The 14,279-nt window shown below is 41.8% G+C and overlaps 1 protein-coding gene across 1 annotated transcript in view; it reads left to right on the top strand.

The window, feature by feature from the left end:
• The window catches only part of LOC138159445 (cocaine esterase-like), a 39,326-nt gene extending 28,386 nt beyond the window's left edge, over positions 1-10,940 (top strand). The window contains exons 8-13 of the mRNA XM_069085809.1: positions 306-446; positions 2,892-2,966; positions 4,167-4,314; positions 8,057-8,179; positions 9,428-9,506; positions 10,375-10,940. Of these exons, the coding sequence (XP_068941910.1) occupies positions 306-446; positions 2,892-2,966; positions 4,167-4,314; positions 8,057-8,179; positions 9,428-9,506; positions 10,375-10,558 (750 nt within the window). The 3' untranslated portion in view covers positions 10,559-10,940. The remainder of the gene's footprint in view (positions 1-305; positions 447-2,891; positions 2,967-4,166; positions 4,315-8,056; positions 8,180-9,427; positions 9,507-10,374) is intronic.
• The last annotated feature ends 3,339 nt before the right edge of the window (positions 10,941-14,279 follow it).

Here is a 14,279-nt window from a genome sequence, read left to right as displayed (position 1 = left end):
TTGGAGATTGTTGAAAGAGTCCAGAGAAGTAGGGACTACAAGGTGGTGCAGTGGAGAGAGCACCATCCCTACTGTCAGCAGAACCCGAGTTCAAATTTGGCCTCAGACACCTAGTAGTTCTGTGACCCTGGGCAAGTCATTCAACCCTTGTTTCCTCCAAAAAAGAAAAAAAAAGAGTTCAGGTAAGTGATCAAAAGTGTCTGAAGTAGGATAGTAACAATGAGAATCATGAGAAGGTGCTAAGTAGAAGGGAGACTGTGGAGATAGACTTGCCTTTTCTTTTTTTTTTCTGATTCTTTCTTTAGCATTTCAACATAATTCCTGGAGTAGTTGATGGGCAGTTCTTCCCCAAACATCCTGAAGAGTTGCTGGCTGCAGGAGAGTTTCATCATGTCCCTTCCATCATCGGAGTCAACAACCATGAATTTGGTTGGATTATTCCTATGGTAAGATTCTAGCATGTTCTATTCTGTGCCAGCTTCTTTCAGATCTCTACAGTTTATACTTCACTAAAGAATCACAGACTTTCTGAGTTCATCAGGTCTATGGTACCAGTAGGGTCCAAGTCAGAGTAGAAAGAGAAACCCTTCAATAACTTACTGCACCAATGGATATTCAACCTCTGCTTGAAGACCTCCAAGGAGGGAAAACCTATTGCCTCCTGAGGCAGGTCCATCCACTTTTAGGCAGCTCTCACAGTTGGGCAGAGCATCATGATATCAAATGGAATTTTTCTTCTTTTTCAATTTCTACCTGCTGTCCCCAGCTCTGCCCTTAGGGCAAATGGCACCAGTTAAATGCCTCTTCCAAGTCACCATCCACCAAGCAGTTAAAGGTGGCTATCAGGTCTGCTCCTGCCCTAAGTTTTTTCTTTGACCAGCAAAGCAAGTTTCTTCAACCCATCCCTGTATGGCAATACCATGAGTCCCTTTTCAGCTTCTCTATTTTCTGCCTCAAATGTGATGCCCAGAACTGAATAAAAGATTTCAGATATAGATCCCTTCCACATCACCAGGATTGATGGTGCAGCACCCCCACTATCTGGAAAATCCATGTAAAATTTTTTGACCTTACTTTTGTACCAGAGAGTCTTTGAACTGTTATTGTATTAAAAGATAAAATATGTTTATATTGTGCAATACTATTAATATGTTTCATGTATTTCTGAGTTTCTAAACATTTTCTGTGTCATCTGGCCTTTGCTTGTTGTCTTCGGCTTCTACAAAGCTCCCCCAAAATTCCAATTTAATTTCTTTTGCTTACCCACAATATATCAAAACCTCAATGAGGAAAGTCAAGATGTGGAAGGGATAATTATAGTCTCCCCAGGAGCAGAGCACAGGGGGACTCTCACCTCCTTATGCTTGGAAGCTGTGCCTCTCTTAACACTCCTAAACACCATGTTGCTTTGTAGGTTGCCATATCACCTTATTGTCTTCTTATGGGCTTGTGGTTCACCAAAATCCCTAGATTTTTAAATAAATTGCCAGCTAATCATGCCTTCCCCATCTTGAAATTGTAAGACTTTGTCCCCATTAAGTTTGATCCTAGTGGCTGTGGTTGGTCCAAAATTCTAGCCTGTCACGTCCTTTCTTTGGACCCTGACGCCATGATCCAATATGTTAACTGACTTTCCTGACTTTGTGTCATCTGTAAATTTGCCTTTCTTAAAGTCAGAAAAGTTACCCTAAACTGGATTTCCTGGAAGAATCAGAAGTGATTCAAACTTTGGTACTTTTCTCTATGGATACCTTGTTTTATGTACAAATCTGCTCAGAAGTTTAGGAAGAGAAGCCCCAGCTAGTTCTAGTATCTTTTTCATTAAAAAAACTCTACAATTCCCTCTATTTTTAAACAATTAAAAAAAAATTGTTAGTTTTGGGGGCAGTTAGGTGGTGCAGTGAATAGAACACTGGCCCTGGAGTGAGGAGGACTTGAGTTCAATTCTAGTCTCAGATACTTGACACTTACTAGCTGTGTGACCTTGGGCAAATCACTTAACCCCAATTGCCCTGCCTTCTCCTCTCCAAAAAGTCAAAAAATTGTTAATTTTTTAGGCAATCAGGGGTAGTGACTTACCCAGGGTCACATAGCTATTAAGTTTCTGAGATCAAATTTGAACTCAGGTCCTCCTGACTCCAGATCTTGTGCCCTGTGTCACTTAGCTATCCCACATCTATTTTAAATAAACAGTGAATGATAGATACCCTGTAACATTAACATAGAATTTTATAGTTTATTAAAAAAACTTCTTTCAATGTAACCACTGTGAGTTAGGGACCACTGAGATGTTTATCTGTAAGTTGTAAAGAACTGAGGGTCTGTTTATCTCTATGTTGAGAACTGAGGTTCCCAGAAAGGAAATGATTTAACTCTAGTCACACAGCTGGGACAAGAAACAAGGCCTCCTGATGTGAGATCAGATCTCTGTCCTATGGACTTCAGATCATCATATCTAAAGGTCATTGGGTCAATATTAACTTTAAACATAACATGATATTAACAACCGTTTTTCACCTACCTCCTTAAGCATATGCATGTAAAATTGGTCGATTTACAGTAATCAGAAAAACAGAATTCCATCTGCATCATTTCTAGCATAATTTATTATAGGAAGCACAAGTTATTGTCTAAGGTCACTGGTGATTATGAAGCAACCATGACCACTGGTTATTATATACATCACCCACCATTTTGCTGGCTATTTTGCAAAATTTCTTGAGAGTTGTCCAGTGTCTATTGAGCATTATTCAATAATTCCTAAAAAAATCTTTTGCACTAGTTCCTCCTTAAAGGGTAAAATTACTTCCTTGTATTAGATTCGTTTAAAAAATGCATAAATTCTGTAAAGTTCTAAAGACCAGTCACAGTGCACCATTTTCTCTCCACAGCAACTGAACATTCCTATATTTAAGGAAAACATGGATAAAAAAAGTATCCAGTCAGCACTGCAAAATTCAGTTTTGGTGAGATACCAGTTGATTACATTTTGGTGTTTCTTGTTGCTGCTTCTATTGTTGTTGTTTATAAGCGCCTGATATGTAGTAAGCACTGGGTTCGGCCCAGGAAGTGCTTCCTGCCCTCAAGGAACTTACATTCTATGAGGGAGATAAGCTACACATCCAGAGATTGACACAGAGCCAATCTTGGAGGAGGGATAAGGCAGTAGCAGCTAGAGGAGGGAGGAACCAAGAAAGATGCTCTGTAGAAGGTACTCTCTGAGCTGAGTGTTTCCAATGCAAAGACATGGCGATGAGAGATGGAATGGGAAGTGTGAGGAGCAAGAAGGCTGGAATGCCTGGACCATAGATTGTGAAGAGGGTAACAATGTATAATAAGACTGGATGGGGCCATATTGTTAGAGATCTAAACACCAAACAGAAGAGTTTGTATTTAATCCTAGAGATAATGGGCACCCACTAGAATTTACTTAATTGGGGGAGGAGAACAAAAAGGTCAAATCTGTTCTTGGAAAATCACTTTGGAAGATGAGTGGAGGATTGCTTGGAGTAGGGAGAGATCTCAGGCACAGATCAATTAGGAGGCCATTGAAATAGTCTAGGAGAGAGCCAATGAAAGTCCTTTCACCTTCTGACTTTCTTCTTTCATAGTCACAGAGAAGGAAGGGACCTTGCAGATCCCATGTAGCTTCATACTTCTTTTGAGCCCCTTATCCCTTCTATACCAAGCCCAACCACAAGTAGTCTAGTATCTTCTTGAGGAATTTAACCCAGAAAGAGCAGGCCCTGGTGGGGAGGTGGTATAAAGATCTAATGGGACCCAGGGCCTGTGAATAGCAGGCAAACTTATGTGAGCTTATTCCTTGTGGCTGTTTAGTTGATGAGTCATGTCTGACTGTTCGTGACCACTTTTGGGGGTTTTCTTGGCAAAGATACTAGAGTGGTTTACCGTTACCTTCTTCAACTCATTTCACAAATGAGGAACTGAGACAAAGTTAAATGACTTGCCCAGGATCACATAGCTAATACATGTCAGAGGGAAGATTTGAACTCAGGTCCCCCCAACTCTAGGGCCAGTGCTTTACCTACTGTGTCCCCTAGCTCCCTTGCTCATCCCTTACAATCAACCAGCAAACATCCCCAAATAATCTGCTGCCAGGTAAGTTCATTTTTCTGTTACTCTCTCTCTTCCTGGGTCTCCTACAGGGTCTTCCTCCTAAGCTTGGGCAGTTGATGATGGAAGAGTATTTAAGAGATACTGAGGACCCTGGAGAATATCGAGCTCAATTCCAAGAAATGGTGGGGGATTTGATGTTTGTTATTCCTTCCCTCAAAGTGGCCAAATATCAACACAGTGAGTATGGCATGGGCCCTTTTCAGAATCAGCGTAAGAATTCTTGTCTCTAGGGCAATGTGTGTATGTCACCTACACACTGATACAGAAGAAGGCTTCTGCTTCTGGATTTGCTATTGTAGCCTCCAGACTTGTTAAATCCCTTTGTTACCCTTCCTTCTTCTCTCCTAGGATTATAAGCTTGTCCTATTTTGGCACATTGAGGATAAGGGTCTGCAGATCTTCATAAAATTTTTCTTTGACCTCATCAGGGTCCATCATGGTGGGAGAATAGGCACTGATGATGGTGGCATGACATTTTCCTGAAGTGGCAATCACATTGTCATGAACCTGTCATTCACTCCTTTTGGTAGATATACAAGCTCATTGACTAAAGACCTGGAGACCCTTATCATCAATGTACCAAAAGAAGGCAAGCTTATAATTCTGGGTGACTTTAATGCTAGAGTATGCTCAGGCTATACCAAACTTGGCATGGAGTCCTAGGAAGGAATGCAGTTGGAAACAGCAACAGCAATGGTCACTTTCTACAGAAGACTTGTGCATCTCATGACCTTCTCATCACCAACACTGTCTTCAATTTACTGAAACACAATAAAACTTCCTGGATGCACCCTTGCAGTAAACATTGACATTTAATAGACTATGTGATTGTAAGAAGAAGAGACAGACAGGATGTGAGAGTGATGAGGGCAATGTGTGGCACAGAGTGCTGGACTGATCACAAACTTATCCTCTCCCACTAAAGATTTGCATTCAAGAAAAGTGGCATACCCAAGGCAAAATGACTACCAGAAGAATTAATGTCAACAGATTAGAGCTCTTCTCTGAAAGGGAATAGTTTGCTGCAAACTTGGAGGAAAAGATGAGCCAACACACGGTTGGCAACAGTGGAGAAGAAAAGGAGTGGGCAGCTTTCAGAGATCTGGTGTATGGCACTGCATTTGCTCATCTGGGTTAGAACACTTGCAATCACTAAGAATGGTTGGATGAAAATGTCGAGGAAATTCAGAAGCTGATAAATGAAAAATGAGAACTCCACAGGGCTTACCAGTAGAATATTTCATCCATCTCTAAGAAGGCAGCATTTAATTCCATCAAAAGTAAAGTACAACCAAAGTTTAGAGAAATGAAGGATTTTTGGGTCTGTAAGAAGGAAGATGAAATTCAGTTTTATGTTGATAGTAACAATCAGAAGCACTTTTATGATGCCCTGAAGGCTATTTGTAGGTCAAAGACCTATTCTGCAGCTCAAGTGCCCAGTGCTGATGGAGCCAAATTGATTAGTGATAAGGATATGAGCCTAGAGAGATGGATTGAAAACACTTCCATAGTGTTCTCAGCAGATCATCAATTAATGCTGAGGCCATTGACTGCTTACCTCAGGTTGAAGCTCCCCTACTTTTTATCATGATGTTTTCAGCCATGTTGTTAAATACTTTCGATGAGGATGAAGATGGCATCAATGTCAGCTACCACACTGACAGTAAATTCTTCAACTTGAAAAGGCTACAAGCCAAGACCAAAATGGAGGGAATGTTGGTGAATGATTTTCTGTTTGCAGATGACTGTGCACTCAATGCAGCCTCTGAAGCTGAGATGCAACAAAGTATGGATCAATTCTTGGCTGTTTGTGCTAATTTTGGCCTAACAATTAACACCAAGAAAACACAGGTGCTCCATCAGCCACCACCACACCATCCTTATGTGGAACCATTGGTTACAGCAAACACAGAAGTTTTGAGTGCTGTGGATAAGTTTACGTAATTGGTAGCATACTTTCTAGGAATACACATTAATATTGAGGTTGATGCACACATTGCGAGAGCTAGCTCATTGTTTGGGAGACTCCAAAGTAAAGTATGGAAGAGAAGAGGTATTAGATTGAATACGAAACTGGAGATCTGCAGAGCTGTTGTGCTGACCTCATTGTTGAATTCCTGTGAAACCTGGACAATATACCAGCGCCATGCCAGGAAACTGAATTGCTTCCATTTGAACTGTCTTAGGAAGATTCTGAAGATCATCTGGCATGATAAGGTACCAGACACTGAGGCTCTTTCTAGAACTAAACTGCCAAGCATTCAAACTCTGCTTCAGAGAGCACAACTCCAATAGACTGGCCACATTGTCCAAATGTCAAATGTGTACTTGTCTAAAAGACTATTTTATGAAGAACTCACACAGGGCAAGCATTCACATGGTGGTCAGAAGAGGCGATACAAAGACACTCTCAAGGTCTCTCTTAAAAACTTTGGAATTGTGTGGCATGGGAGACACTGGCACAGGACCACTCAGCATGGCATGCCCACATCAAAGAAGGTGCTGTGCTCTATGAGCAAAGCAGAATTGAAACAGCTTAAAGGAAACACAGGATGCACAAATATAGAGAATCCACCCCAAATGTTCATATGCTCTATTTGTGCCTGACCTGTGGCAGAACATTCCAAGCTCATGTTGGTCTGATCAGTCACAATCGGATGCTGAAACCTGACTCTAGGAGGACATTTTGGTCCTCTTTGAGACCCAAAGAACAACAACTAATCTTCCCTCCTACCTCCACCTAACCTCAGGGGGGGACTCTGTGACCATTGTCTACAAATAATTTGAATAATAATAACTCACATTTCTATAAGCAGATGCTCTCAACCTTTTGGGGGTATGCATTTTGGACCCTTTGGCAGTCCAGGGAAAGTTGAAGATTGCTTCCAGAGTAATGCTTTTAGATGTACAAAATTGTACATGATAGAAAACCAATTATGTTGAAACTGAGTTATCAAAGTACTCAGCTAAAAATAAATCCAAGAACCCCTGCTAGGGTGATTTATTGGGATACAACACTTTACATCCATTCTCTCCCCTCACAACAACTTCATCCCAATGGATAGAACATTGGACCTAGAGTCAGGAAGACCTGAATTCAAATCCAGACTCAGACATTTTCTAGCTGTGTGATCCTGAGCATGTCATATAAGTTTTGTTTGCCTCAGTTTCCTCAGCTATAAAATGGGAATAATAATAATAGCACCTTTATCATAGTGCTGTTACAAAGCTCTATGGAGATAATGTTTGTAAAGCACTTAGCACAGTGTTGGGCACAAAGTAGGTGCTCTCTAAATGCTTACTCATAGGGCAGCTATGGGGGACAGTGAATGGAGTGCTGGGCTTGGAGTCAGGAAGACTCCTCTTCCTGAGTCCAAATCTGGGCTCAGACACTGACTAACTGTGTGACCTTAGGCAAGTCACTTCACCCTCTTTGCTTTACTTTCCTCATTTGTAAAATGAGCCAGAGAATGAGGTGGCAAACTACTCCAGTATCTTTGCCAAGAAAACCCCAAATGAGATCAATCTGACTGATGGACAACTGAACAACAAATGCTTATTCTCTTCCCCTCCCCTTCCCATGGGGTACATAGACCAGAGATTATTATCTCCACCTTACAGTTGTAAAATCAGCCTCAGAGAAGTGAAAGGATTCCTCCAAGATCTTGTTAAGAGTTAATGGTGGGGCCAGGATTCCAACCCAGGTCCTGCCACATCAGACCCCAGCACTTGTCCTGCCTCATGGCATCCGTCTTGGATGGTGTTTGCTAAAGGGCTGCCCTCTAGGAGCCTGCCTATTAATGGCCAGCTACCGTCACCCCACACCCCAAAGGAAGGAATCAGGCTGAGGCCCCTGCCATATGGCCCTGCCCTGTGTTCAATGTGTCAATAACCATGGACATTTCCTTTGTTTACCTAGGTCCCAGCTCTCCAGTCTACTTTTATGAATTTCAGCACCGACCAAGCATGTTTAGGGGCCGCAAGCCGGATTTTGTGAAAGCCGACCACAGTGATGAGGTGCCTTTTGTCTTTGGAGTGCCCTGTAAGCAATGAAGACTGGATGTAGTGGGAAGCTGTGCTTTGGTGTGGGAGGCAGAGGGGGCGGAGTCCCTGGGGCTCTGGTCTGCCACCTCCATCATCTACCTTACTCTCTCTGACATCAAAACATAATGCTTTACCTTTCCACAAAGCACCTTCTCATTTATTAGCTTATTTAATAATGATAATAAAAATAGCTAAAAGTAGCTAGCATTTATACGTTGCTCAAAGGCTTGCAAAGAGCTTTGTGTAGGACATTCTCATTTGATAGCTTTGAAACAATAATGTGAAGTAGGTATTGGTGCAGTCCCCATTTAAAGATGAAGAAACAGAGACTGAGCCAGCCAAGAGTCATAGAGCTAGTTAAGGGTCCGAGTCAAGATCTGAACTCGTGCTTTCTTCCTTCCTGTTCAGCACTCAGTCCACCTGTCATCTAGCTGCTATTTGATTTCCCAAATACTTTGTGAGGATCACAGTGTGGGGGAGGAGAGGGATTGTGTCTGATGTCCAGAAGAGGAAACTGACATTCAGAGAGAGGAAGAGACTTACCTGATACCACAGAGTTAGCATGTCCAACCCCAATCCAGGGTTCTTTCTGCCCTCTGCCAGGTTCCCCCAGGAGGCACTGAATGGGTGCCCAGCTGCCTGAGAAGAGTTTTTGTTTTTTATTCTTTGTATTTGTCTCTCCAACCCTTGGCACAGTGCTGGGGATGGAGGAGGCAATGAATAGTTACCTGGTTGATAAAATTATAATATACATTATTATAACAATATATAATAATAAATATATTAATGATAACTAGCATTTATGTAACACTTTTACAAGTTTTCTAAAGCACTCTGTAAATATTACCTCCCCATCCCTTTTTTTTTTTTACTGTCCCAACAACCCTGGGGCAGAGCTGCTATTATTATCAAACAAAGAAACAAAGGTAGAGAGAATTTAAGTGACTTGCCCAGGGTCACTCTTTTTAGCATCTGAGGTTGGATTAGAACTCGGGTCTTCCTGATTCCAGTTCAGCTGCACCACTTTGTTTTTTGGGGAGGCACTCATTTATGGAGTCAGAGTAGGCCAACAGAAACCTTGGGAGGTCATCTGTGAGGGGAGTGACAGTAAGGAAACTATTGGAGGAAGATAAGGTCAGTGACCAGAGCAGGATTGACTGGTTGGTTGGGGCTGGGAACTAGAGGAGAGGAGGCCATTGGGTCTACCCTTTGACCTTGACCAAGATGTTTATTTTTCTGTTCCCAGTTTTAGGAGAGGGCACAGAAGAGGAAAAACTCCTGAGCCATAGAATGATGAGCTACTGGGCAAACTTTGCCCGTCATGGGTGAGAAAGCTGCCCCTTGGGCTCCCAACGGTTTCCCTGTGGGGTAGCACCTATTCCTGGGCACATAAAGGTTTCCCACTTACATAGAAGTTTCCTGATTGAAATTTGTTCAGAAAAAAGTTAATTCAACCTAGAGACAAATTCTGGTGAACACTGTAGCCCTTCCTCAAGTCCATGGCTAGGGTTAGGGGTTGGGGGTGTTGCTCTGGCAGACTTACCCTACACATGAGCATCTTGAAAGGAAAACAAGAAAGATCAGAAACTCCCTAGAGTCCCAATGACTTCTCTTCCCCTTTGGGAAAGATTAGGACAGGTGGTAGTGGTAAGAGCTTTGAATTTAGAGTCCAATGTTGTTGTGTTTGATTCTTTGTGAACCCATCTGGAGTTTTCTTGACAAAGATACTGGAATAGTTTGCCACTTCCTTCTCCATCTCATTCTACAGATGAAGAAACAGAGGCAAACAGGCTTAAATAAGTTACCCATGGTCACAGAGCTAGTAAGTGTCTGAGGTTGGATTTGAACTCAGGTCTTCCTGACTCCAGGTTCAGGTTTATCCACTGTACCACCTAGCTGCCCCAGTGAAAAGGAGTCCAATGATATGAATTAAAATCTTCACTTAGCTACTTATTCCCTATGTGAATCCTTTCACTTTTTGGACCTTCTACCTCAGGAGCATTAGAAAGGTGTAATATGAAAGCTAAAGACCAAACTGCTTAAGAGCATTTAACAGGTTCCCCTATGGGTGCTCCCACTGTCAGCCAACCCCACACTGGGGTTTCTTCTTTGGGTCTCAAGATGAGTAGGGGGTGGCTTGCTAGACTTGTCAATGGCCCCTTTCTGGTTGTATTGTTTGGCTTTGACTTCCAGGGACCCAAATGGTGCAGATCTTATTCACTGGCCAGTCTATGAGCCGAAGGAAGAGTACCTGCAGTTGAATTTGCAGCTGTCTGTGGGCAAGAGCCTGAAGAAGGATAAGTGGGAGTTCTGGACCAAGACCTTGCCTCAGAAGATGAAGGAATTACAGCCTGAAAAAGCCCGGGTGGAGCTGTGATCTCTAAGCATAACTGTTTTTTACAATTGTTACACACCAATAACTTTGCTTTTAGGAGTTCCTTTATCTCAACTAAAGAAGAGAGCACTTTTGAAGCTAATGCTTTGACTCTTAGTCATTACAGGTATGAGAGAAGAATTTAAATGACATCCAGAAGGAAAAAAAGCATTAATATAATGCCTGCTCTGTGCCAGCCACTGTGCTTACTAATATCATCTCATTTGAAAGGGACCTTTCAATTTTGAGACAGTGGAAATCTGATGAGACCAGCCAGTCCACCCTATCTGTAGAGGAAAAAATCCCTAGTTCATTTCACATAATTATAGTGGAGATGGTTTTATTTTCTGTCATTATATCTCTAGGGCACTTGGTAGGAAGAGAATTAATGCTCGCTGATTGATTAAATCATTGATGTAGAGCTGTAAGGGATATTAGAAATCATTGAACAAGAATGAAGATTGAGGCCCAGAGAAGGGAAAAGACTTGTCCAAGGTGACACAGACACTGAGCAGCCAGGTCCTCTTCCTCTAAATCTAAGAATTTCTTACTATACTAAGCTTACTATACTCATTTCTTACTATACTAATACTTACTATACATGGACTGGGGAAAATATCGGATGTCTTCTGTGCTGCTTTATAAGCTAACAAGCATTTTCCAGACCACATTTCTGTAAGGAGACAATGTAGTACACTGAGGGTCTGGACAACAAAACTTTAAGATAATCCATCAAGTCAAGTGATTCTTTACTTACAAAGGAGTGGCACAGAGACAATTAATGTCTCTGAGCCTGAACTCTCCATGGTTCTTCTACAGGGTTTCTTTCATATGGGAAAAAAGTAGCAAAATCAAAGGAAAAGCTTCCTCTACTCTGAGTGGTTATGCTAACAGGATATTTTACAATAACTATTCATTTTAGTAACAGGATACTGGCAGGGGTGTGCTGGTCAATGTTTAATAATCAGCTCTCTGAAAAACTCCCAAGACATACTTTTAAGTTCTATTATTCACATGATTTCCATCACTTTCTTAAGTCTAGAAATCAACAAAACAATGACCCAAATGCTAATTTGGAGTGGATGCCAATTCTGAGGTGTAAATGCTTATGCTGAAAATTTCACAATCAATTCTAGTCCTTTTTGGTTTTAGCACATCCCCAGGATACAAGGCTATATGGTACTAAAACACTCTCTTTATTAAGAAAAATAAAATATTGAACTGTTGAAACTTTGTCACTAACAAGCTTCTGATTTAAAAAAGAGACAGCTGATATAGGGCCCAGACTATCAAGGGAGGATACAGGTGCAGTAGAGTGACTGGGTCACCTTGCATCAGGACCTTTAAAATAGTGTGTGGTCTAGTCTCCCTTGCCTCACGTTTTAGTCCTTTAGTCCATCCTTCACTCAAATCTGTCAATGTCACCCATTATGTGACAAACTCTAGTGATTCCCTTTACTTCTAGGTTCAAATAGTAAACCATTTGTCTGGCTTATAAAGACCTTGGGAATTTGGACCCTCCCCACCTTTTCCTTCACTTCACTCCCTCTCATGTCATCTTTGATCTGGTGACACCGGCCTCCTTGGATTTCCTGGAACAAGACATTCCATCTCTGGGCTCTGGACATTTTCTCTGGCTACCCCCATACCTGGAAAGCTCTCTCTCCTCATCTGCACATTCTGGCTTCCTTCCAGTCTCAGCTAAAAATCTCCCCTTTTGCAAGGAGCTTTTGTGAAGTGCCCCTTAATGCTGGTGCCTTCTTGCTACTGATCACCCCCAATTTGGTTTGTATGCATGTTTATTTATAGATATTTGCAATTTTTCTACCTTCATTAGATTGTGAGCTCCATGAGGATAGCTTTTTACCTCTCTTTGCATCCCTGGTGCATGAGTGCCTGATGCATGGTGTGTTCTTTGTAAATGACTTGTCACCCATCAGTTATATGGTGTCATTAAAGTCCCTTTGTCTATTGGCATGTCTTTTTCCTTATCAACTCAATGGGAATAATAAAAATGCACCACTGACCTCCCAGAGTTATTATGAGCACCAGAGAGTATACAAGCTTAAAGAATATCTGATCCAGGGGCCCCTAGGTGGCACAGTGGATAAGGACCAGCCCTGGAGAGAAGAAGACCTGAGTTCAAATCCAACCTCAGATCCAGCTGTGTGACCCTGGGCAAGTCACTTAACTCAATTGCTTAAAAAGAAAAAAAAAAACAAAGCATGTCTGATCCAACCCTCTCATTCTACCAAAAAGGACTCAAGGGTCCAGCAAGTGTGCTTCACCCTCAGTCACACAGCTAAGAAGGTGTCCTGGGTCTCCATCTCAGGTCTTTAGGCTCCAAGTCTTTCACTCTTAAATATGTCATCTGAATCAAGCTTCACCGTCTTCAGGTTTAAGCAGCATCATTATAAAACTAGTGTAGTTTGCTGGCAAAATAGAACAAATAACAATGCTTACCCATGAAGAATGCTCTCTCTATGCTTTGTATACTGTTTGGATGGATGTTTATTAACTATAGCTAATAGTAATAATAGCTAACATTTATATAGTGCCTACTATGTGCCAACCATTATACTATGTGCTTTACTTCTGTTATCTCATTTGATCATCACACTAACCCTGTGAGGGAGGTGCTATTCTTATCCCCATTTTAGAGATGAAAAATCTGAGGCAGACAGAGGTTAAGTGACATGCCCAGAGTCATATAGCTAGCTTTCAGTGTTGTTCAAATGCCAAATGTTTGTTTACTTAAAAGACACGTGTTTGGAGAACTCATGCAAGACAAGTGCTCATGTGGAGGTGAGAAAAAAATAATACAAGGACTCTCTCAATGTTTCTCTGAACAACTTTGGAATTGATTGCATCACATGAGAGACACTAGGAAAGGATTGCCCAGCATAGTGTGCCCTCATCAGAGAAGATGCTGTGCTCTGAGTGAAACAGAATTGCAGTAGCTTGAAAGAAATGTAAAACACAAAGATTTAGAGACATTTCCGCTCCAAATGTTCATATGGACCAGTTGAGTCTGACTTGTGGTAGAGCCTTCCGAGCTCATGTTGGTCTGCTCAGTCATAGACAGACACACTGTACCTCGACTCCAACATAGTAATGTCAATTTTGGTCCTCTGAGAACACAGGGCAACAACCAACCACCCAAGTGTCTGAGGCAGGATTTGAACTCTGGTCTTTCTGATGCCAAGTCTAGTGCTCATTCATGTACTGGAGAAATCAAATAATGAGAAGGAAGAAGGTAATGAATCAAGTAACAGGTTAAGGGGTAACCAAAAAGTGTATAATCCTGTTGCAATAGGGATTTCTTTCCAATATGGATTGATTAGATGGTCATTACCCAGACTGACAAACTGTGCAGCTGAGACACTTTCAGATAAGCAGAACATCCTCCCTCCATGGTCTGATATTCCCAAGTCCTCCTGCTCCCTCTCATTTCCCCCTCCCCTCCTGCTTCCTTCCTCCTGTGTCACTTCCGTTTCAGAAGGGATTGCCGTCTACACCCCCCATGAGATCTCTCCTTTTTCCTGTACCCTATAAATATCCAAGGCATCATCTGTAGTGTTGGCTCCCTATATAAGGAGTTCCCACATGCATATACCTTTTTCTTGTATTAAATCAAATGACTACCTATGTCTTGTGGAGGTATGACTTTGGTTACCATCCAATTTCCACAACTAAAATTCTGCAATTCTGGCATATCCTTTGA

The sequence above is a fragment of the Petaurus breviceps genome, unplaced genomic scaffold, assembly GCF_028583685.1.
Source record: "Petaurus breviceps papuanus isolate PSGF00001 unplaced genomic scaffold, PetGlider_PUasm1.0 176, whole genome shotgun sequence".
NCBI classification, from domain to species: Eukaryota; Metazoa; Chordata; class Mammalia; order Diprotodontia; family Petauridae; genus Petaurus; species Petaurus breviceps.
The sequence above is the reverse complement of the archived record's forward strand: the minus strand, read 5'-3'. Positions and strand labels throughout refer to the sequence as shown.